The following is a 22956-nucleotide window of genomic DNA, read 5'->3' on the forward strand; positions in this document are numbered from 1 at the left end:
TTAGCTTGTGAAACCAAGATACGGGTGTTTGCTTCAAACCGTAGAGAGCTTTGTTGAGCTTACAAACAGTGTTGGAATCACCAGTGACAAACCCAGGTGGTTGAACCATATAAACGAATTCTTCTGGATTCCCATACAGAAAAACATTATTTATATCGATTCGATTTACATGCCAATTTTGTTGTATAGCTATGGTGAGAATGAGACGTATAGTAACAAGTTTTATAACAGGTCTGAAAATTTCAAAATAATCAAAACCTGGTTCTTGATGGAATCTTTTGGCAACGAGACGAGCTTTGTTCCTCTGGAAAGAACCATCAGCATTGTATTTGACTTTAAAAATCCATTTGCAGCTCAATGGTTTAACACCAGGGGGAAGAGAAGTGAGAACCCATGTGTTATTATTTTGTAAAGCTTCTATTTCGTTGTACATGGCGGATAACCATTGGGGATGAAGTAAAAAATCTTTTGTGGACTTGGGTAGACCAGAAACAGTAGTCGCAATGAAAATGCATGATTTAAAAACTCCTGCCTTGGCACATGTAATCATATGACGATATTTTGAGGTTCATCGGTGTGCGAGGTGAGAGAAGTGGTAGGGGAAGTAGGTATGCTTCTCGATGGTGAAGACATAGCAGATGGAGTGTTTGCATGATTTTAAGGAAGAGCAGGGGAAAGAGATATGCGATCAACATTTGTAGGTTGAAGCGTAGAAGATGGTACATGCTAAAAAACAGTTAAAGTAGGTGCAGAATGGGAAGAACTCATAGTAGTTGATGAAATAGAGGAAAAAGGGTTAGGAGAAAGAGCATATGGATAAACATTTTCATCAAAGATAACATGACGAGTGATGTACATACGACTAATAGGAGATAAGCAAATATAACATTTGTGATTGGAAGCATATACAAGAAAAACACATAAAGAAGAATATAAACTCATTTTATGGTTATTATAAGGCCTAAGCAACGGATAACATGCACAACCAAAGATTTTGTAGAAGGAATAATTTGGTTTCCTGTTAAACATTACTTGATATGGACTAGAATTTTTTAATATGGAAGAAGGTAAAATGTTTATAATAGACACAATAGTAGTAAAAGCATAACCCCAAAAATGCATGGGTAAAGAAGAACGGGAAAGCAAAGTTAAATTGATATCAACTATATGCTTATGCTTGTGTTTGCATTCGACGAAACCATTTTGTTCATGCGTGTGAGGGCAAGTTAACGAATGAGTTATACCATAAGTGGAAAGAAAAGATTGGAAACATAAGAACTCTTTAGCATTAACAATTTGAATGCTTAAGAGAAGAAAACCAGTTTGCTTTTCAGCATATAGTTTGAAAGATTTAAAAACTGTGAGAGCTTGTGATTTACTGTGTATTAGGTAGAACCATACATATCTAGTGTAAGCATCCACAAAAGAAATGTAACAACAAGCACCATTAGCAGCAGGTGTAAAAGAAGGACCACAAATATCAAATGAAAACAAGTTGTAGTGGTTTGAAATATATAGTTTGAAAAGCATTAAAAGGTTGCTCATGAGATTTTCCAACAACACACGATGCACAAAATTCACAAGTAGCAGTGTATGGTACATTACATTGTTTCATAATTTGGTGAATCCCTTTAGGTTGAGCATGGTCAAACCGAGAGTGCCAAATATGGTATGGAGATAAGCATGATGTAATGGCAGAAGTGTAAGCAAAACAAGGAGGAGTATGAACAAGATTGGGAAAGATATAGAGATCATCCTTAAGCTTGCCTTGAAGGAGGATCTCTTTTGTTCCCTGACGTTTAACAAGGCACGTGTTAGCATGAAATTCAAAGAATACATGATTATCACGTGCAAACCGAGAAACACTTAAGAGATTCTTGGAGATAGTGGGAACATGCAGTAAATTGGTTAAAGAAAACATATTATGTGTAGTAAGATCAGTGTAGGTAGCAGTACTAATAGAGGTGATAAGTAACTGTGAACCATTACCTATAACAACTTTGTCAGAACCTATGTAAGGTGTTTTTGTTGAAAGATTATTGTTGTGAACAGTGAGGTGATGAGAATCACCACTATCAGGGTACAAACGTGGATCATGTAGACTAGCAGATGGGTCAAGGATCGATGGTTCGTCATCACTAAGAGACGAAAAATGAGATGTGTTAGCAGAAACCTGAGAAGAAGATGAGGTTTCAAACTTGTGCCAGCAATGAAGAGCAGTATGCCCATATTTCGCACAAATTTGACATTGCACTCGTGACAAAGAGGTAGATGGTGACACCTTGTTATAGTTCTTGGAGTTTTGAAAGCGTGGTTTGGAATAGAAACAATGTTTTCCATTACCATATGTGGGGTTCGATGAAAAAGACTTGGTGAGTAGAGTGTGATTGAGAGAAAGTGGTAGGAATAGACAAAACATGTGCCTGTAGAAGCTGATTGACAGATTGTTTAGCTTTCTCAATACGACCTTTTTGAGCAAGGATAAGCGTCAATGTCTTCCACGGTATAGGGATCAAGACAAAACGTTATGGAAGTGATGAAAGGGTCATATTCATCAGACAACCCATCGAGAATGGCTTCAATGTGGTCCTCTGTAGAGATTGGGCATCCAACAATAGCTAGGTTGTCCACGGTTTTCTTGATTTCAAGAAGAAAGGTAGAAACAGATCGATCTTTCTTGGGTATGTGCAGAAGTTTCTTGATTTGTGCTCGGGTTTGAGATGCATAATGTGTTTGAAGTTTACTCCAAACTTGATGCGAAAAGTCCAAACCAACCATTTGTGTGAGAATGCCATAAGTCATGGAAGCCAATAACCATGCAAGAATAGATTGATCTTAACGATCATACGTAAGATACTTGGGATTTATAGAGGTTGGAGAATCTTCTTCGACATTGATGAGTCGAGGTGGTATACACGTACCATCCAAGAAATGTTAGAGATTTATTGCTCCTAAGGGTGTCAGTAACCTGTTGGCGCCAGACCAAGAAGTTGTCAGAATAAAGCTTCAAGGGGATGCAAGTATGGAAAATATGAGGCACAAGAATCTCTGTTTTGGAGGAAAATTTCAGAATTATTGGCAAGGGATGATGGTGAAGTCATAATGACTTTGTACCATATAAGGTTTGAGAGAAAGAGAGAGAAGAAAGAGATATGAAAAGATAGTGTATTGTTGTATATTCAGTATACAAGGAGAGAATGAAATGGGTATTTATAATACCCAGTATTATATAGTTATGTAGAAGAAACCGTTGTAACTGCTATAGCTAACATGATTTGAGTGGAAATGCAAGTGTGGGAGAGAGAATCTCTTTTTTTCATCCTCCCTTACATGAGAAGAAAGAAGAAAAAAGAAAAACACATGACAATGAAGCAAATTATGAAACTACTCTTATTTTTATTTCTCCCTCCATGGCATCAGAACGTTGTTGATAGGAGTGGCAATGCAGGCTAGCCTTCTCTGCATAAGTTCGCCCCACATTTAGCCCACAAAATACGGGTTGGATTGGTCCGCACCGTCCAAGGAATGCTGGCTCATTTCACTAACCCACCCCGCATAAGAGGAAACTCGCGAACCTGCGAGCCAGCTCGCATAAAGAATTTTTTTTTAAAATCATTAATTATAAAAAACACCTATTTCTTTTGTTGAAAAATTAAAATTTTATCTATGTTTCAATTCATTCAATTAAGATAAAAAAAATGTGAATTCAAGTATGAGGGTTGTTAAAATGTTTAATTAAAAGTAATTAAAGTTTTGTTTTGCATATATTTTTTCTCTATATATATATATAAAGGTATCAAAGTATTTTATCAAAACAAAGTTTGGCTACAAATATTTTAATAAAGATGACTAATTTTTTAAACAGTATCTTATTGAAATCTCTTCTTTATATTATTTTTTAATTAACAATTTTTAAATATAAGACTTTATTTAAAACTAGATTCTTTGTCACCTTAATATTAACTCATTTAGATGAATAAGATAAAACATTATAACTTTTAGTACATTAAATTTATTTTTTAAAAATAAAAAAAATAAAGGTCACACTGCAATAATGAGTAAGTGGGATATGATTTTTTTTTGCAAAAAAAAATAATTATTTTTTTATTTATGCGGGTCAGCGGGCCAACCAGCCTCGTTGTTGGCTCACATGGGCTGTGAGTTATGCAGAACGGGTCTAAGCGAATCAACGGGCTATATTAGTGAGCCGCCCCACGCTTTTTGATAGCGGGTTATGGGCCAGCCTGCATAGCCCACTCTGCATTGTCATCCCTAGTTGTTGATAAATAAATATCAGATCCTTTGTTTTTTTTATTTGTTTTATTAGTTAAAATTTGAAACAAAAGAGATACATTAAAAATAAATAAAAATTTATCTATGTTGTTAATTCATATTTTATAACATTTTTTTAAATAAAATAATTTTACTTCAAAAATATGTTTAAATATTAAATTATTTATAATAATAATTATTATTATTATTAATATTTTATATATATATATATATTATTATCGATATATAGTATAAAAATATTAAATAATATTAAAATATTAAATATTAGATAAATTTATATAAAAAAATATTTAATAATATTATTAATAAAAATAAATAATAGTAATAAAATATAATTATAATATAATAAAAATAAATATAATTATTTATAATACAAGAATTATATAATAATAGTAATAAATATTATTATTATTATTTAAATTTAATATAAAAATTATTTTCTAATTAATTTTTTAAAATTATGAATATTTAAATATTATTTATTTCTAACTAAAAAATTTCTATTTTTCTATATATTGATAATTCTACATCTAATTGTTTTTACAATTATGAATATTAAAATTTTATTTTTAATTGAAATAGAAAAAAATTATGACAATTTTTCATATTCCGACAATTTTACATAATTTTATTTTTTCCAAAGTTAGTTCCTACGAAAATAATGTTTTAATTACAAACAATTAAAATGCATAAATAAATAAATCATATTTTCGTTTTCAATTATTTTTAATATAAAGGTAAATTTGTAATCTTATTTTTTTATTAATTAAAAAAAATTAAAATTTCAATCACTAACAACCTCTCATAAACTTTTCTTTCACTTTCCACCTTGTTTATCCCCATCCAACAAACATCACTTTGTCCTTACTTTCTCCTCAAATCAATCATTTTTCACTCCCTCAAATTCACCCAACAAAACTTAATAGTCTTGATCTTTTAAATTAATGTTAATAATAGATTCGAAAGTTCTCACTAAATATGTTGATATTGAAAGAATATATATATATATATATATATAAACTTTTTGAAGTTCTATTTTTATAATTTCAAACAAAATACAATTGATTATAACTTAAGGTAACCGATTATTTTATTCATGAGTAAATCTAGATTATTTCTAGAGACGTGTATCAATATCATAAAAATTTATTACTAGGACTGAATGTAAATGAGGAATGAATTAATATGATTCGATTTTGAAATTTAATCGTTTTTCTTTGTTGTCTCTATGAGAGTAACACATTAGAAAAAATTCTTTTGTTTATCTTTTTGTCTTTATTTAATTTTTCATTTTTTTGGTTTAAACTCCCAATGTAGTTACTTAGGCTATTCTTAGAAGTTTTTTTTTTTTTTACATTAATTTAGTTTATTCCATTGCTTTTGTTTTTTTTATGCTATTTTTTTTTATGTTACGGTGCTAACAAGAGTTTTATAAAAAAATCTAGATAAATTTTATTAATCAATTATTTAATGATGTAATCGATTAAATATGAAAATTGATTTTTTTAAATAACTTGATGGTAAACTATTTTATGTTGATTATTGATTGTTTTTTAAAAAATTACAATTTCTAATTAATATAGTGAAATATAATTGATATTTTATTGTAATTCGTTTTTAAATAAAAAATAATTATTTTTAAACGCAAATGAAATTTAAACCTAAGTTGATTAGTAACTTGTTAAGCGTATTAGGAACATTGAGAATCAATCTCTCAATATAGACAAACATTTATGCAATAATTTAAAGTAACAAAGACTTACAAATTAGTAATGTTTCTAAATTTGTTTTAGCCATTTACATAATCAAACTTTATTCACTGTTATCCAAGTTATCATCATGTAAATATAGGTACTCATCATAATATGGTATCTGATAAAGGTTGACCTTAACATGGTGAACAATGTGGGTTCATGGTCCAAGAGTATCCAAATTTTTTTACACAACTTTAAACACTTTATAGATAAAAATGATTCTCTATATAATTTTTCACCAATATTTATAATGTTATATTCACTTAAGGGATATCAGATAATAAGGCATGCACTTTTACAAGGAGAAAACTAATGCCAAAACCAAAAGAATAAACAATCAACTTATAAAGACTAAAAAAAATATAGCGACTAAAATAATAAATAAATATATTATATCGACCATTTACATATTTAAATCTTAAAGAAATATAATTTTTATTAACAAATATAATTATCATGACAAGTGAATAAAAAAAATATTGTCATAATCACATAAAATAAAAATCATTAAAATATTTTTTATCTTTCTATATTCTCATCAACAGATTGAAAGTTAAATGTATATAAAATTTTATATTAATCTAAATTTACTTGATATCTCGCTTATATAAATAAAAATTAATATAGTGTTTATTTTCAATTTATATTAAAATAGGAATCAATTAATCACTTTATTAATATTATTATTATTTAATTTTAATATAAATAATTATTATATATGAAATTATAATTTAATGATTGAATCAAAAAAATTATTTGTGTGTATAATATTATTACACTACAAGAAAATCATGAAATAGAAATCAATTTTTGGAGACCAAAATAATTAGTTGCAATAGTAACTAAATTAGAGACCATTTTATAAACTAAAAAAAAATTGGTTTCTAAATTAGTTTCTATTGTTAAATAGTTTATAAATTGGTATCTAATTAACAACCAATGTTTTAACTATCAATTATTTAGTTTATAAATTTGGTAACAAAAAATATTGGTGGTTAATTAGATACCAAATTAGAAACTATTTAACAATAATATAAACTAATTTAGAAACCAATTTTTTTAGTTTTTAAAATGGTCTCTAATTTAGTTACTATTAAAACTAATTATTTTGGTCTTTAAAAATTGGTTTTTATTTCATATTTTTCTTGTAGTATTAACGTATAACATTTTATAAGAGTTATATAATATTTTATTTTTCCTTATTTATGTATTTATTTATATTAGTTACCATTATAAAAATAGGGAAAATAAGGAATCAATTTAAAAAAATACAATACCATCTTCAACTCAAAATCTTACTATAACTAATTTATAAATATTTTTTTCTTATATTTCAATCATCCCAAACATATAAAATATCATCTTCTACCACATCAAATTTAAGTTTCTATCCTTTATAATAATTTATAATCCTTTATTCATGGAGTTAGTTATCAAGGAAAAAGAATAAAACATTTAAATATTTTACTCATATATCATCACATATTACAACACTCTTGGTACTCTTATTTGAGACACTGCCAACTAGTTTTAATGCCGATTAATAAAAATCTAAACTCCAATAACCAATTTTAATAAATCATGGTTGAGGTGGCGACATGAGTTATTGATTGTAACAATTATTATAGTATTTATATATTTATGTGTGTGAATATTTTAAGCATTCAATTATTACATAAATTTATAATACGAATGCTTAAATATTTTAATTTATAAGTCAAATATTTTAAAGGTTTGTTCTTAATTTGTGCAATGATACTCTTCTCAACAAATTTCAATTTCAACTTGGTGTAGATAAGAGGGACTGGAAGGATTTTGTTACAATCCATGTTGTTTTATAATTCGTTGTGTGAAGATTCCACATGTGTATGAAAGAAACAAAAGAAAAAGAAAGAAGAAAAAAACATGAACTTGTTTAAAGGAGTTACACATGGGTGGCAAAAGTAGAGCAGAATGAATCTTCTTTGATACCATAATTCATTGTAGGTAAGTGTCTTTATTGCAGAATAAACACATAATGAAATTAAAAAATAAACATATAGTAGAATTTTTAGTTTTTGTACCAGAATAAGTACATTGTGGGGTCAGCATTATAACATCTAAAAGAACATAACAAAAACATTTTATTATTGCATGAAAAAAAGATAAGTTATTTACAAGAGAAAAGCAAACTCTATATATAGAGTTGCAGAAAACAAAAACTAATGTGAGTATATATATATATATAGACATATATAATGAAAAAACAAAATTTTTACGAACCAAAATTATATATATTAAACTTTATTTAAATAAAACGCAAAGTCAAATTACAAGAATCATAGCTATTTTTTTCTTTGGTCATAAGTATCTTTTTACTACCTCATTAGATTTTAAATCACTTTCATTCACGATTTATGTAGTACGGACACTGATACGACACGGACAAGGACATACAAATATGTAAAATCTTTAAAATGTAGAATATAGGACACGGATCTATATATTATATAATTATGAATTATATAAATTGACAATAAAAATTTATGTGTACAAGTATGTTTCAGATTATTTTTTAGAGCAAAAAGATGTTTTTCATTACTGATTCACAAAGATTTATTTCTTATTTTTATAATCATAATAATAATTTATATAATAAAGTTTGAATTTTTAAAAAATTAATGTATTTTTTCTTTTTAAAATTGTGTTGGAACCGTATTACAATTATCAGAAATCTAACAAATATTTTTTGAATTGGATACTTCACGGATATATCTCATACATGTGTCATACGAGTGTCGTATCGAATACCAACACGCTATTTAAGAGAAATATTCAAACTTCATACTTCAGGACTCAAGGACTAGTGACTGATACTACTTTAACGAATTTTTACACGCATTCAACAAAAAAATTGCTTATTAAATATTATCCCACAAGACATAAAACTTTTTTAATGTATAACAATTATATGAAGGCATGGAAATAATGATAGCTAACCTGAAGTAGAATAATTGTGTGCAGCTAAATTTCACATCGTGGTTCTATTTTGATTGTTATTTTGGGATTATAAATGATGAAGTAATTGTAGGAGTAGCACAAAAGTGAGTGAGTTGAAGCTTTAAAATGGAATATATGAGGTGGGGTTGTTAAAGCTATGAGGATTGATGAAGCATATAATGAAATAGAACCTGACCCCTCTCTCCACTGTTACTTTTTGTAATAATTCTGCCAACAAAAATTGATATCTGTGATTTTAGCATTCAACAAATCATAGTGACACATCACTATATGGAACCAATCATGAATATCATACCCTCATAACCCTGTTTCTCCTTTTCTGTTTCCTACCAATAAAGGCCCCACTTCCATCTATCTCACACTTCTTCAATACTTCATCCATGTCTAAGAGATTTCCACAAAAATAAATAACTCACACGTTATTGCCTCATTCATCACAATCCTAAGCCAAACAAAGTATAACACAACCATCAACTGCGATTAATACATTCTAACCAATTCACCACTTACGCCCAAAATTCCCAACCACACAAAAATACACCAAATTCAATTTTGCCTAATAATAAAAAGGGTTAAATATATGTTTCGTTACCTATAATTTTAGGTGAAAATATTTTTTCTTTTACTTTTTCGATATTTATAATAAAAATATTATTAGGATATTACATGATAAATAAATTTTTAATATAGACTAAAATGTTAAAATAAAATTTTAGACCTCCTCGTACTTGTAGTAAGGAAATTAGTGGAATAGTTTTTTTTTTACTTGATGAATAATTTTTTAATATAGACTAATGTTAAAACATTTCACTCATAAGTAATCTCCAGTCTTGATTGTAGGAACTAATTCAAGGAAATAATAGGAGGCAAAATGTTGTAAAAACTGATTGAACCTAATTACACAAAATTGCAAAACTGCTAAACTGATTTTATTTTGACCACTAATACAATAGTAACGGTAAATAATTTAAGGGTAATAAAATATGAATTAATAATCAAAATTAAAAACTAATAAAATCTGAATTAATAATCAACATTGTTTAGTCAGTGAGTCTTATTAGAATGAAATAAGAAAAATTCATGAAGCCGAGACCTCCAAACTTGCTAATCAATAACTCAGTGATAGTCAATATAGAAAATTAGTTTGTTATGTAAAATTAAAACTATTATAAGAACTTATTTCAATAATTTTCTTATTACAAATACATAAAAAATATATATATATAAAATTTAAACTAAAAAAAATATTTAATCTAATTGAAAATCTACATCGTAAACCAACATTTAACAACAAAGAGTTTTTCAAAGTTTTGGTAATGATATTCGGAGTTTCAATCTCCTGGACCATTTGCAATGAATGAAAATGAAGGCTAGTCTACAAGACAAACAAACACAAAACTTAAGAGTGAAAAAATGAATGGCAATTTGGTTATTTTTTCATTAGATTGGGACAAGTTTTACCAACACTCGTTAATCAAATTAATACTTTAGGAAGATATCCATTGGAATTGAGAAAGCCACATTTATACCCATACCATACCTTTTGCTTTCCTTTTAACACTTCACAATATACCTCAACTATTATAAAACTATATTCTAAACATGCTACCATAAAATTTATATAAAAGGTATATAGTTGTTTGAAAGATTATTTCAATTTTTTTTTTTAAATAACTTCATATAACTTATCTAATCAAATTGAAACGATTTTATAATAATTACAACTTGAGATTAATTTGTTGATGGAAGAAACATTATTAGAAAATCTTTAAATAGAAACCAATTTTAGAAAAAAATAATAATTAGTTATTATACTGACTAAATTAAATATAATCTTAAAGACTAAAAAAATTATTAATATTTAAATTAATTTTTATTATTGATAAATAGTTTCTAAATTAATATTTAATTAGCCACCAAAGTTTTAGTTATCAATTTAGAAGCTATTTATCAATCATAGAAAATAATTTAAATATCAATAATTTTTGTATCTTTAAAATAATATATAATTTAGTCAATATAATAATTAATTATTTTTATTTAAAATTATTTTTATTTAATAATATGTGATATGAACATTAAATATCACTTGTTAATCTAGTAATACTATAACCGTAAATATATGGCATTTTTTTTATTAAACGTTGTTAAAATTAAATTGGATTATACTTGAAACTGAATTAATTTAAATTATTATCAAATTAAATAAATTATTTAAATGGTTTGATTTTAAATTGGCTTGGTTATTTTTTAACAACCCTACTTTGAGCGTATGTAGTAACTTTTTTTTTGTTTATTTCTTTCTCTGTTTTGCTTAGGAAAACTATTTGATAACCCTTTTAATTTGTTAGTATGGGTAAAGTGTTCTTTATTGAGAAAGTAGTAACGTGATAAAAATAAATAAATAAATAATGTTTGACAAAAATAATAGGAGAGGGTTGTTCAAAGTGTAAAAAAAAGGAAAAGAAAATTGGAATTTTGTAGTGGCAATGATGAGAAGGAGGAAGGGCACTAGTGGGCGCAGGATAAGCACATGTAGTAAAAAAGTAAAACACATGTTCCTTTTTATTGTTATCTACACCATGTATTCTTCTTCTAAGAAAAAAAAAAAACTAGAAAAATAAATAATAGAGTTGTAGAATTTCTTAGGAGTGGTGAAATTGTACCAAATTACAATGGGAGAAAAAAATAATTTTATAATAAAATAAAGTAATTTTTGAAATTGTATTGTGTTATATCATAATTGTAACTAATATTTTAAAGTGTAGTTATTAAAGTAATATTTTTTTCGTGATTAAATTTGTCAGTGAATGATTCACTTCATTATTAAGTATCTTAATGCCCTTACCTCACCTTACAAAATTCTCGTGTCTCAATTCCATTCTTTTTTTAGCTTTGGATTTTCAATTACTAATGATTTTTTTAATAACTCTAATGGTTTATTGATAAAGGAGAGGGAGAAGGATCGAAAAAAATACAATTAATAGCATGTTAGGTAGAAAAAACAATAAATAATTTTAAAAGAAAGTAAGATTTAATATATTATTTTTCATATTTTTATTTATATAAAATCACTTTATTGTTAATGAAGTCTAACTCAGTTGGTTGAAAAAACTACACGAGTAATTGTTGACTCTCTAGTAAGAGGTAAAAAAAATCAATCAAAATATACAATTTAAAAAAAAAAATATTCTTTATATATTTCTACTTTATGAAGAATACATATAATTTTATTTCTTACCTATTTTGTCTTGCTTATTTTCTCTATTTCTTTTTCTTCAAAATAGGAGATAAACATTCTACAAAAAAAAACATTTATTTTCTTTTATGTTAAGTATTGAATGGTGTTTTATATTAAAAATCAAATATTTCTTTATTTATAAATGAGTAATAATGTACTTGTTACAACTTTTGTATAAATTTAATCCTATTTTCTAAAAAACCATCAAATCAAAACCAAACGCCTTTGATGAGTGTTTATATGAAGGAATTGGAAGGATGTGATAAGAGGGAAATTTGGATGACATTAAAGGATGAGTGAAAATATTTAAAGTAATTGCACAAAATTTAAGAAGATATTTTTTTTGGAATTTAAATATGAGTAACACTACAAACTTTTTTGCTAATTAAAAAAATTAGTTAATATCATGGAATTGTACTAATCACGTTTAAAAAAAACCTTCATAAGAATTTGATATCAAGAATGAGAAAAAAAAACATTAATAATGGAATTGCACTTAATTGAAGGATAATTTTGAGATGATATCATTAATTGGAATAAAAGTATACATTTGTTTACAATTAAATCCAAAGTTATTATTTTTCTTTATATTTGAGTCTGAAAGAGGTAAACTTTACTATTTTTTTTATCAACATTTTTGTCCAGTTTTATATAAATTCGATATATTTGCATTTCCATTTTATCCTTTCTCTAAAAAGGGTTCAATTGAGGTATAAATTAGTGTGTGTTGGGTTAGATGCTCCTGGTTTATGTTGATTAATTATTGAAGAGCGTTAAAAACACTCTTCAGCATAATCTTGCATATGCACTTTCTGTGAATGACTGAAAATAATTTGATGAATTTCATATTTTTTTTTTGCAAATTTGAATCAATAACGAAAATTTTGCTTCTGAATGAATGTGGTAAAAGTTGTGTTCCTCTTTACCATATTTGTTGTGACATCTACTTATTTAAACTGCTTTATATTATTTCTTCCCAGAGCAAGCTTCTTGGTTTTCCTTTTACATTGGAACTTCTTATTCTCTCTCCTCCAACATCACTTCTTCATCTTCTCTTTTTTCTTTTCCTTTCTGTCTTACGAGTTCTTCAAGTATTCTTTTGAGGCTCCTGACACTTTGAGTTTTGTTGGTTCAATTTCAACTTGGGAAGTGGGAAAATCTATAAAAAGGAAAATATAATGGAAGAGCATTTCATGTAGATGCTCTTCCACTATCTGCTCTATGCACTTCTTGTGTTTTCTGCAGTTGTGAATTGTGCAAGTAACTAGTCCAGAGTAATACATGATTTAGCATAAAATAAATTGACAAACAGTCATGAAGTTTATGAAACTGGGATCTCGTCCAGATACCTTTTACACTGCAGAGTCTATAAGGCAAGGCATATATTGATCAATTTGATTGTTTATATTTGTAGATGATGTATATCAGCTTCAGGTGAGTAACACGAGTTCCTTCCTTTTTTCTTTGTATGCAGGACAATCTCTTCTGAAGTTTCAAGTGACCTCATAATTCAAGTGAAAGGAACTAGATATCTTCTTCACAAGGTTTGCTCCTTGAAAATCTTATGCTTGAGGCTACCAAATTACCAAAGATAGAAACTCTTCAACTTCTATCTCTGTCCATTTTGATTTTTAATGAACTTTGTTTTTTCTATCTTTTGTTGTTCATTCTTTTTTATTGTTCAGTCACATATCGATGGTCTGAAGTTTATTTTGATATTGTTCAGTTTCCACTATTGTCCAAATGTTTGCGCCTGCAAAGGCTATGCTCAGAGAGTTCTGATTCTCCTCAGCAACAAATAGTCCAACTCCCTGAATTTCCTGGTGGGGTGGAAGCATTTGAGCTGTGTGCCAAGTTCTGCTATGGCATAACCATCACTCTCAGTGCATACAACATTGTAACTGCGCGTTGCGCCGCGGAATACTTGCAGATGACTGAGGACGTTGAGAAGGGGAATTTGATTTACAAGCTTGATGTTTTCTTTAATTCTTGCATCCTTAATGGGTGGAAGGATTCCATTGTGACTCTACAATCCACCAAAGCATTGCCTTTGTGGTCGGAGGACTTGGCAATTACCAGCAGATGCATTGAGACCATTGCCTCAAAGGTCTTAAGCCACCCCTCAAAGGTGAGTTTATCACACAGTCATTCCCGGAGGGTAAGGGATGATGTGTCTTCTTGCAATGGAACCGAAAGTCTGAGACACAAATCAGCAAGCAAGGGATGGTGGGCTGAGGATTTAGCAGATTTGAGCATAGACCTGTACTGGAGAACCATGATAGCTATCAAATCTGGTGGCAAGACACCCTCAAATCTCATTGGTGATGCATTGAAGATTTATGCATCTAGATGGCTACCGAATATCAGGAAGAATGTGCTTGTCAAGAGGGAGACTGAATCTGACTCTGATTCAGATTCGGATTCTGCGAGTGAAGTAAGTTCAAAGCATAGACTGCTTTTGGAATCAATTGTGAGCTTGCTTCCGGCAGAAAAAGGTGCTGTTTCTTGCAGCTTCCTTCTTAAACTGTTAAAGGCAGCCAATATTCTCAAAGCTTCGGCTTCTTCAAAGGTGGAATTGGCCACAAGAGTAGGACTTCAACTGGAGGAAGCCTCGGTTAATGATCTTCTGATACGCTCAGTGTCTAAGACAAATAATATGCTGTACGAAGTGGACTTGGTTATGACCATATTGGAACAATTTTTGTTGCAAGGTCAGAGTCCACCAACCAGCCCTCCAAGATCAAGGTTTACCATTGAAAGGAGAAGGTCTCGTTCGGCAGAGAACATTAAATTCGAGTTCCAAGAGAGTAGGAGGTCCTCCTCAGCATCTCATGGCTCAAAACTGAAGGTGGCAAAGCTAGTGGATAGCTACCTTCAGGAAGTTGCCAGGGATGTGAATTTGCCTCTCTCAAAATTCATTGCTCTTGCTGAAACTATACCAGATTTTGCAAGACAAGATCATGATGACCTGTACAGAGCAATTGACATTTATCTCAAGGTAAATTTAGAACAAGAATTTCTATTGTGTTTTCAGAATTACTGTTTTTTGTACATGGTAGAATAAATAATGACCAAGAGGGGGGCTATGGTTGAAGTTGAACGTCTTTCATTGGTGGGACAGAATTGGTGGATAAACAACTCGACCTTGAAATCTTGTCTCACCCATCATTTTTCCGTGGTTTAGGTGTAGGCTGACCCACCAGAAATTTGGCCTGAATGTGGCCACTTTCTGACTAATACTAGCAGTTTCTAATTCCTGTTCTGGCAGTTAGTCATTTCACTTGGTTAGAACAAGAAAGATAAGATTGCCAGTGAAAACTATGAAAGAACTTTTTTGTTTCTTATGGACACAAGAGTTTTGTTTTATTGCCACGAGTTTGTTTTTGTTTTTTTAGCACCAACAAGTTTGAACTTAGCGTGTCGGACAAAATACATAAAACCTCCCTACCAGACTTATTTTAGTCAGTTTTTGTTGCAACTTGTTTGTTCATTAGAAAGTGATTAAAAGAAAATGTGATAAATGTTCTTTAGTCCTCCACATAATTGATTGTGTTCTCATGGTCGATGCGTTCATTCCACTAAGCTAAAATTTTACAAAAAGGGATATGCTTAATGATGTAATATATGTCTGGCAGCGGAAGAAACACATGAAATTTCTTGGATTCATTTGGATACCTTATTAGTATGATTAAAATCTATATTTTGCTTAACTGGAAAATGTAGGCACATCCAGAGCTGAATAAGAACGAAAGGAAGAGACTATGTCGAATTCTAGACTGCAAAAAGTTGTCTGTGGAAGCTTGCATGCATGCAGCACAGAATGAGCTACTTCCCCTAAGGGTGGTTGTTCAAGTTCTCTTCTTTGAGCAAGCACGAGCAGCAGCAGCTGGTGGCAAAGTGACTGACATGCCAAGCAACATCAAGGCACTACTCACCGCACATGGCATTGACCCATCAAAACACACAGCACCATTGAGCACCACAACAAGTATACATGCTGATGACAATTGGAGTGTCTCTGGATTCAAGTCACCAAAGTCAACTAGGAACCCAACTCTCAGAATGAAGCTAGCTGAGGATGACTTGGATGAAAATGTTGTGCCTCGTGATGAAATTGGGAGAACTTCCAGATTTAAAGGTCTACTTGCTCTTCCTACTCAGCCCAAACGCATGTTTAGCAAGTTGTGGGCTGCCAACAGAACTGCCACTGAAAAGAACTGAGTAAATTTTTTCGATTTTTCATGATGGGGATGGGAAATTTAGCGGGTAACATATACTATATTTTTCTCTTTTGCAAAAGGTCTTGTAAGTTATAACATGTAGGGAAAATCAGTGAATCCAAATGTGCATTGTTGGTGTAACCTATAATAATAAGAAATGAGATTTGTGAGGGGAAATCTCTTTGGTAAATCACATATGTGAAAACTGGATGAGGAATCTCTGGTGTCAGTGACGAGTTGTAGGGCCAATGGTGCCGTGTGTGTTCAGGAATCTGTAACACGTGGCTATGTTCATCTTTGACGGTTCACTTCAACGGGTCCTGATTTTGTTGATGCATCTAACATAAAGCAATTAATACTGCAATATCAGAGATTATGTTCCTCACATCTATTTGTATCCACGCGGATAATCTCGTCCTTATTGAATTCATATCATAGAGTATTATGGATAGGAGTTGTGGGTAATAATTAAGGCTAGAATTTGGTGTTTTGTGAGCACAGATTTGTCATTAATGTATCGTGCGCTGGAACAATCTAGTGTGTTAGTATGATTAACAAAATGATGTGCAATGTATAGCCGACCAAAAAGTAGCAGAAATAAACAAGAAAGAATAAGATCCAGCATCGCTGAGATATGTTTGCTTCCAAGTGGTATTATTGAAACAACGACAACTGTTGAACTAAAAACCACTTGGTGTGTTTAATATACCCATGACTCAGCTTTGTTCCATGTATCCACATTTGCTGTTATAAGCAAAAATCAAGAAGAGTAGAAGATGGGTATTCCAAAGTGAGACCTTTTCAGCATAACTCAGAAGTATGTCTAACAATTTTTTAGGCCATGAAATCATAGACTTCTTTAATATCAGCTAATGAGTTGACTTCTTAATTGCTGTAGATCTTTTTCATGGAAGTCACTTTCAACCTCCTTTAGTCTCAGATTTGTAATTATTACCAGTAATTTGGATTTTGTAGGATTGATGGGATGCGTTGTGTCCCTAGAGAACTAACTAGTTACTTCAATTCAATCTCACAAACTGAGATGGACCTCTCACTGTTTTGGAGGTGGTGGTGGTGAAAGAATTATAATTTTTTAGTTTCAAAAAAGTCATAAAGCATATGGGAATCATATAGTGGCGGACTGCTTGTGGTGGTCATCATCATTGTTGCAATCATGATCACTAGTCATCATAGTTTCTTTGACCTTGACTAACTATTTTAAGAGCATGCCTACATGAATATTCCTGACACCAATTGCTGACACTACTAGGTATAATTACCATTAACAAAATATTTTGGTACAACTTACTTCACCCTTTACTTTTTCATGCATTCCTTTTTATTTTGTTTCCTTCTCTGCTTCAAACAAACTAGTCATTTGTCAAGAAGCTGCGTCAATGGGAATGTGCCCTCCTAATTCTGAGTGGATATCTTTAGAGATACAGATCAAGTTTATTCTAGGAATTTAATGATGTGGAAGCTTATTGCTAAACATGTTTGCCAAAATATATATACCCATATAACACACCTCAACACCTATAGTGTCTGTACTAGTAATTGAATTCTTTACTGGTTTCTACATTAATCACCTGCAAGTGACAATTTAAGGGTCTTTGTAGGTGCTGTTACAGTCTTAATAGCACCGGGCCATCTTGGTAAATCTATATTTTCTTCTCATCGTTAGGCCATGTTGGTGTATGTTGTTGTTTCATTGATTCACAATGTTGTATCTTCTATCTTGTTACAACTCAAATTTCAATCAGATTTAGTTATATACCATCACGATGTCAGGGAAAAACTGTGTTGTTAGACTTGGGTAATTGTTGTGGGAAAAAGAAACTTCAATTTTAATTACAAATGGAATGAAACCATTTAAGCAACTACACAAAGTTTTGTCCTTAGCAAAATTTCAGTTTCAGAATCAATAAAGCGATTCTTGTAGATCAAAACCAGTTGAGAAACTATACCAAGCCTTGAAACCATCCCTTGTAGTCATGGATTTGCGAAGCGTGTGGATCTTCACAAGCCTATTAAAGACAAGGGAGATGAGAAAATACAAATTATCTTCAGTTACTGCACGCCCTAAACTTGATGATTAAATTCAGAAAGGTCACTAACAAAGGGTATTTCAACTTAGAATAGCATATTGAAAGGACAGTGAAGCATGAATGAAAATGATCCCAAATTGTTGACATGAGATTCAATGGAGTATAAATTATATACTTCCATGACAAACATCTTTACATTTGGCGATCATAAATAGATAGGGTAGCAAATACATGACTTGGTTGGGTAAACACAAACAAGTTATTATATATGAATATAACAGCTTAATAATATTTAACAATCAATGAAGTGGATCCTTGTTGGGAGCAGCAACAGAATCAACCGTGGAAGCATGAACAGTAGATGCCTCTGAATCCATGCTTTTGGTCCTCTGAAGACTAGGGGTGCGGTGAAGCCTGCAACGAAAGGAACCAGCATGTGTGGTTGGAGAACATAGACAATTGGTCTTGGTCATACTAGGTTGTCTCTGAAGGCCACCTTGTCCCAAATTAGAAGCCCCTTGAAGCTCCACCCCAGCAGCACCAGACACCATCTCACTCCTAGATGATGCCATTTGAAGTCTCATGTCCTTGGTTGTCACCTGGTCAATTTCCATGCTCTTTAATTTCCTGCACTACCTAACATAAAAATAGTGTTACAACTGTTCCAATTAGTAAGATAAGATGTAGCAAATACATGTGTTTGGTTAGCAGACCTTAAGAAGGATGCTGAAGAGATTGCAGGGAAGTTTGAGGAAGAACTTTCCCCAAAGAGATTGAGAAAAAACTAGAAAAGTGGATGTGAATAACAGGTGTTAGAGTGCTTTTTTGTTTGTATATCACGGGTTTGTTAATTACTTGAATTAACGACCCCACCTAGATTTTGATCTCTTTAGTATTTGGTATAGTATATGTGCTTCAACCACTGGCAACATGAAATCATGTAAGATAGAGGCACCGTCATGGAGTTTGCCTCATCTTTCTCTCTTTATTAGGGAGTTGCATTGAATGGTGACGCCAAATTAGGCCTCTAAACAATGAACACCAGTGGCTTTTGGTCCCACACATGATGGCAGACATTCGAGTGGAGGTCAATTAACTTACCGGTGTGGGACTCAACTTGCATTTTAGTATGCATCTCCAACTATGCACAACTTGATGGATAAGATGCATTGTCTCTTCAATATCTCATTATTCAACCTTGCATTCATGGATTCATAACGTAATCAACCACACTTTTCCCACCAAAGGGAAATTATACCAAATCACCTTCTCCATCACCAAAAATTTAGCTCTTTTACTTTTCTTCTTCTGATTTTAATGTAATTTTAAATGAATTACCTATTATACTCCAATCAGTTTTTTTTTTAATTTAGTATATGTTTAGGTGTTATCCTACCTCATTTTTAAATTTTAATTAAATTAAGGGTATAATTGAAAAAAAAAATCCTAAAACATAAACAATAAACTATAAAAGGCTTGTTGAGATATCAAGTTGTATAGTGATGCCTAATATAAAAAAAATTTATAAAAAAAACAACAAATATATAAAAATAAATAACTTTTTATGGAAAAACCAAAAACTACCAGAACTAAGGGGATATTAATAAATAGAGTAAAAATAATTTAGTGAAACTGGTGTCCAACAAATTATCTTCAAAGTAATTTGTTCTTAATTTGTGTGAAAATCTTAAATGAGGGAAAACAGCACTGTATGAAATTGAAATCACAATTCTTTAAAAAAATTATTTTTTGTATTTAATGAATTTTATTTGAAGATGACAAAGGAGTCAACTCCATCCACATTGTCTTATATCTTGTCATCAATTCACTAATTTTATATATATATATATATATATATATATATATATATATATATATATAATTAGTAAATAAGATTGAGAACATAACCAACTCAAATGTTAAGAATACCACTTTATATTTCTTTAGATAAAAGGGTATATTTAGTAATTAAAAGTACTAATAACTCTTATTCTATTGTTATAATATTTTGTTCAACTTTGTTTCACTATTTAAAAAGGCTAAACAAAGTTGTTCTTATCAAATTGATGGTAAAAATATTATCATATTGTGTAAAGAACAAATAACATATCATTATTAAAAGTTGTCACATACATACATTACGTATCACATATATGATAACGTTGTTATTTATCAATTTGATGAAAAGGACTTTCTTAAGTCGTTTTTTAAAATGTATAAACCAAATTAAAAGCATTCAAAATAATAGGATGAAGTTAAACAAAATAATAAGTGACGCAAAAGAATTATTAAGTCAAATAAAATAAAAGAAAAAATTATAAACAAGACCTTTAATTTAGCAATATCTATTAAATATGGGCCTCGTAGACCCAAAAGGGAGTAATGGTGGGCCTTTTGTGCATATTTTGTGGGTGTTTCTTCCTGCACCCCATCAATTTAAGAAAAAGTTTTACCCTTTTTTTTAATGACTTCCACATTATCTTTTTCAAAAAAAAAATTCCAAAACATACTTTATAGAATTCATGAAGTGTATTTTGAAAAAACATTTTTTGGAACACAATTTCTGCAATAAAAATTCCCAAACGTATCTAATAGGTTTTGTAATGTATTTTTTGAAATAATTTTTCTAGAGTATGTTTCGCAAAGAACTTTTCAGAATGAGACAAATTAGATGTAATATTTGATCATTTCACTTATTTGATTTGATGGGTGTAGGAATAACTTTGATAGGGTGCAGGAAGATATACACTTTGTGGTTGTAGTTTTTATGGCCCACTAATAGATTTTCCCCCTTCACATATCTGGCAATTTCTTCCTCCACCCCTGACCTCTATAAATCCTTTAATTCCAAAACTACCCTTTGGCAAAAGGTGTTGGTTTTTTTTTTTTCATTTTCAATTTGTATAATCCCTAGACTTTCTGAACTTTATAATTCGAAATATAATTTTATTTTCTAAATTATTCTGAAATTTGAAAGGTATTTTTTAAGTTTGAAAATGCATTTCAAACTCTAGAATTTGAAATATTCTAGAGTTCAGAACTTTAGAATAAAAAAAAAGGAAAGAGGGGTAAGAAGATGAAGAAAATGTTAAAATTATTATTTTACGTCTTCTATGAAGGTGCAGAAAGAAAATACGGAGATGCAGAAAAAAATCATCCTCTGAGAATAATTTTGAAAATATGGGCACCTCTTTTAGTATGCAAGTCCGTGTATTGAATTGCCCAAAACTCCAAAAAAAAATCTCTATTTAGTACTGACAATGATTTTACGTTTTTTAAATTTATTTAAAAAGTTTAATTTTCATGGAAAGAAATTAGAAATTGACAATGTTTTTATTTCTTTGCTAAAAATAATTAACACCAGCCTTCTTTTCTTTTGTTATCATAGATTTATTGGCCTCAATGCAGAGTTGGTTGGTAGTTGATTTAACTGAAAGATTAAATGTTTTCTCATGAAGGAGTAAACATTATTTTTTTCACTATGCTTTTTTTTTGGAGTGGACCTTCTGCATTGGGTTTGGTTGGGCCATTTCATTTTCTCCCTTTTTTTTTTCAATTACTGCGCTTGAAGAAATTTGCTATTTATTTGATTTTTTTTAGAAAAATCGAAAATAAATCAATTATGTTGACACAAAATTGGGTATTAAAAATGTCCATTAATAGTCTATACTTAAAATGATTGAAACTGGAAAGTCACTTATAGATGAGCATGAGTATCAAAGGGTCCATTTGACCCTTTAAAATTTAAATATTCCTTACAATGTCCCAAACAGACAGTAGGTGGATGATTATATGTAAAAGGATTAATTGCATCTTGCTTTGAAATAAATGTTGGGATTTTAGGATGTGAGAAAGTTGAGTATCATATAATTTTTTTATAAATACTAAATTTTAAGATTTTGAATTAAAAGTCGTGTCATGTTATTTTATATGTTTGGTGGTGGTGAATCTTTCTAATTTCTTCTCTATAAATTTTTTTTAAATAGTAGTATCAAAGTTGATGATTTTAATGAAAGATTTAGATGAAGATAAGCATGTCTTGTAGCGATAAAAACTTGTCATAAAATATAATATTATTGTGGTAAGGACATTTGATAAAATTGAACTCCTGGTTTGATAAAAACTTGTCATAAAATCTTACTTGAGAGAGGAACAAACTATCATGAATTCAAGGTCTCAAAATTTAAAAATTCTAAAGATGTGGTGCATGATGTTATAATTGAATGTTACATATTATGTTACCATGTGTATCACACTCTTGTTGATTATGTGTTATGTTCTATTTTGCCTATATCTTATCTAGAGCATCATGTGTGATCTTGATGTGAGGATAAATGATCCTATGAAACAATCTACAATATTGTGTAATGAAGCTAACAAGAAAATGTTGTTTAAGAAAT

General features: G+C 29.9%; 1 protein-coding gene and 1 pseudogene across 2 annotated transcripts; one reads left to right on the plus strand and one right to left on the minus strand.

Annotated features, from left to right (window-relative positions):
- Positions 1 to 12995: 12995 nt before the first annotated feature.
- Positions 12996 to 16698, plus strand: LOC137806582 (Phototropic-responsive NPH3 family protein). Its single transcript, XM_068606784.2, has 4 exons — positions 12996 to 13661; positions 13763 to 13832; positions 14015 to 15286; positions 16012 to 16698. Exons 1-4 carry the CDS (start codon positions 13603 to 13605, stop codon positions 16507 to 16509), a joined length of 1899 nt encoding a protein of 632 aa, XP_068462885.1. The 5' UTR covers positions 12996 to 13602; the 3' UTR covers positions 16510 to 16698.
- Positions 16699 to 18683: 1985 nt separating this feature from the next.
- Positions 18684 to 19648, minus strand: LOC137806584 (uncharacterized; annotated as a pseudogene). Its single transcript, XR_016519410.1, has 2 exons — positions 19512 to 19648; positions 18684 to 19135 (listed from the first exon to the last, which is right to left on the minus strand). The product of XR_016519410.1 is annotated as an uncharacterized LOC137806584 (transcript).
- Between the last annotated feature and the right edge of the window lie 3308 nt (positions 19649 to 22956).

This window comes from Phaseolus vulgaris, chromosome 3 (genome assembly GCF_051622355.1).
Source record: "Phaseolus vulgaris cultivar YP4 chromosome 3, ASM5162235v1, whole genome shotgun sequence".
Lineage (NCBI taxonomy): Eukaryota > Viridiplantae > Streptophyta > Magnoliopsida > Fabales > Fabaceae > Phaseolus > Phaseolus vulgaris.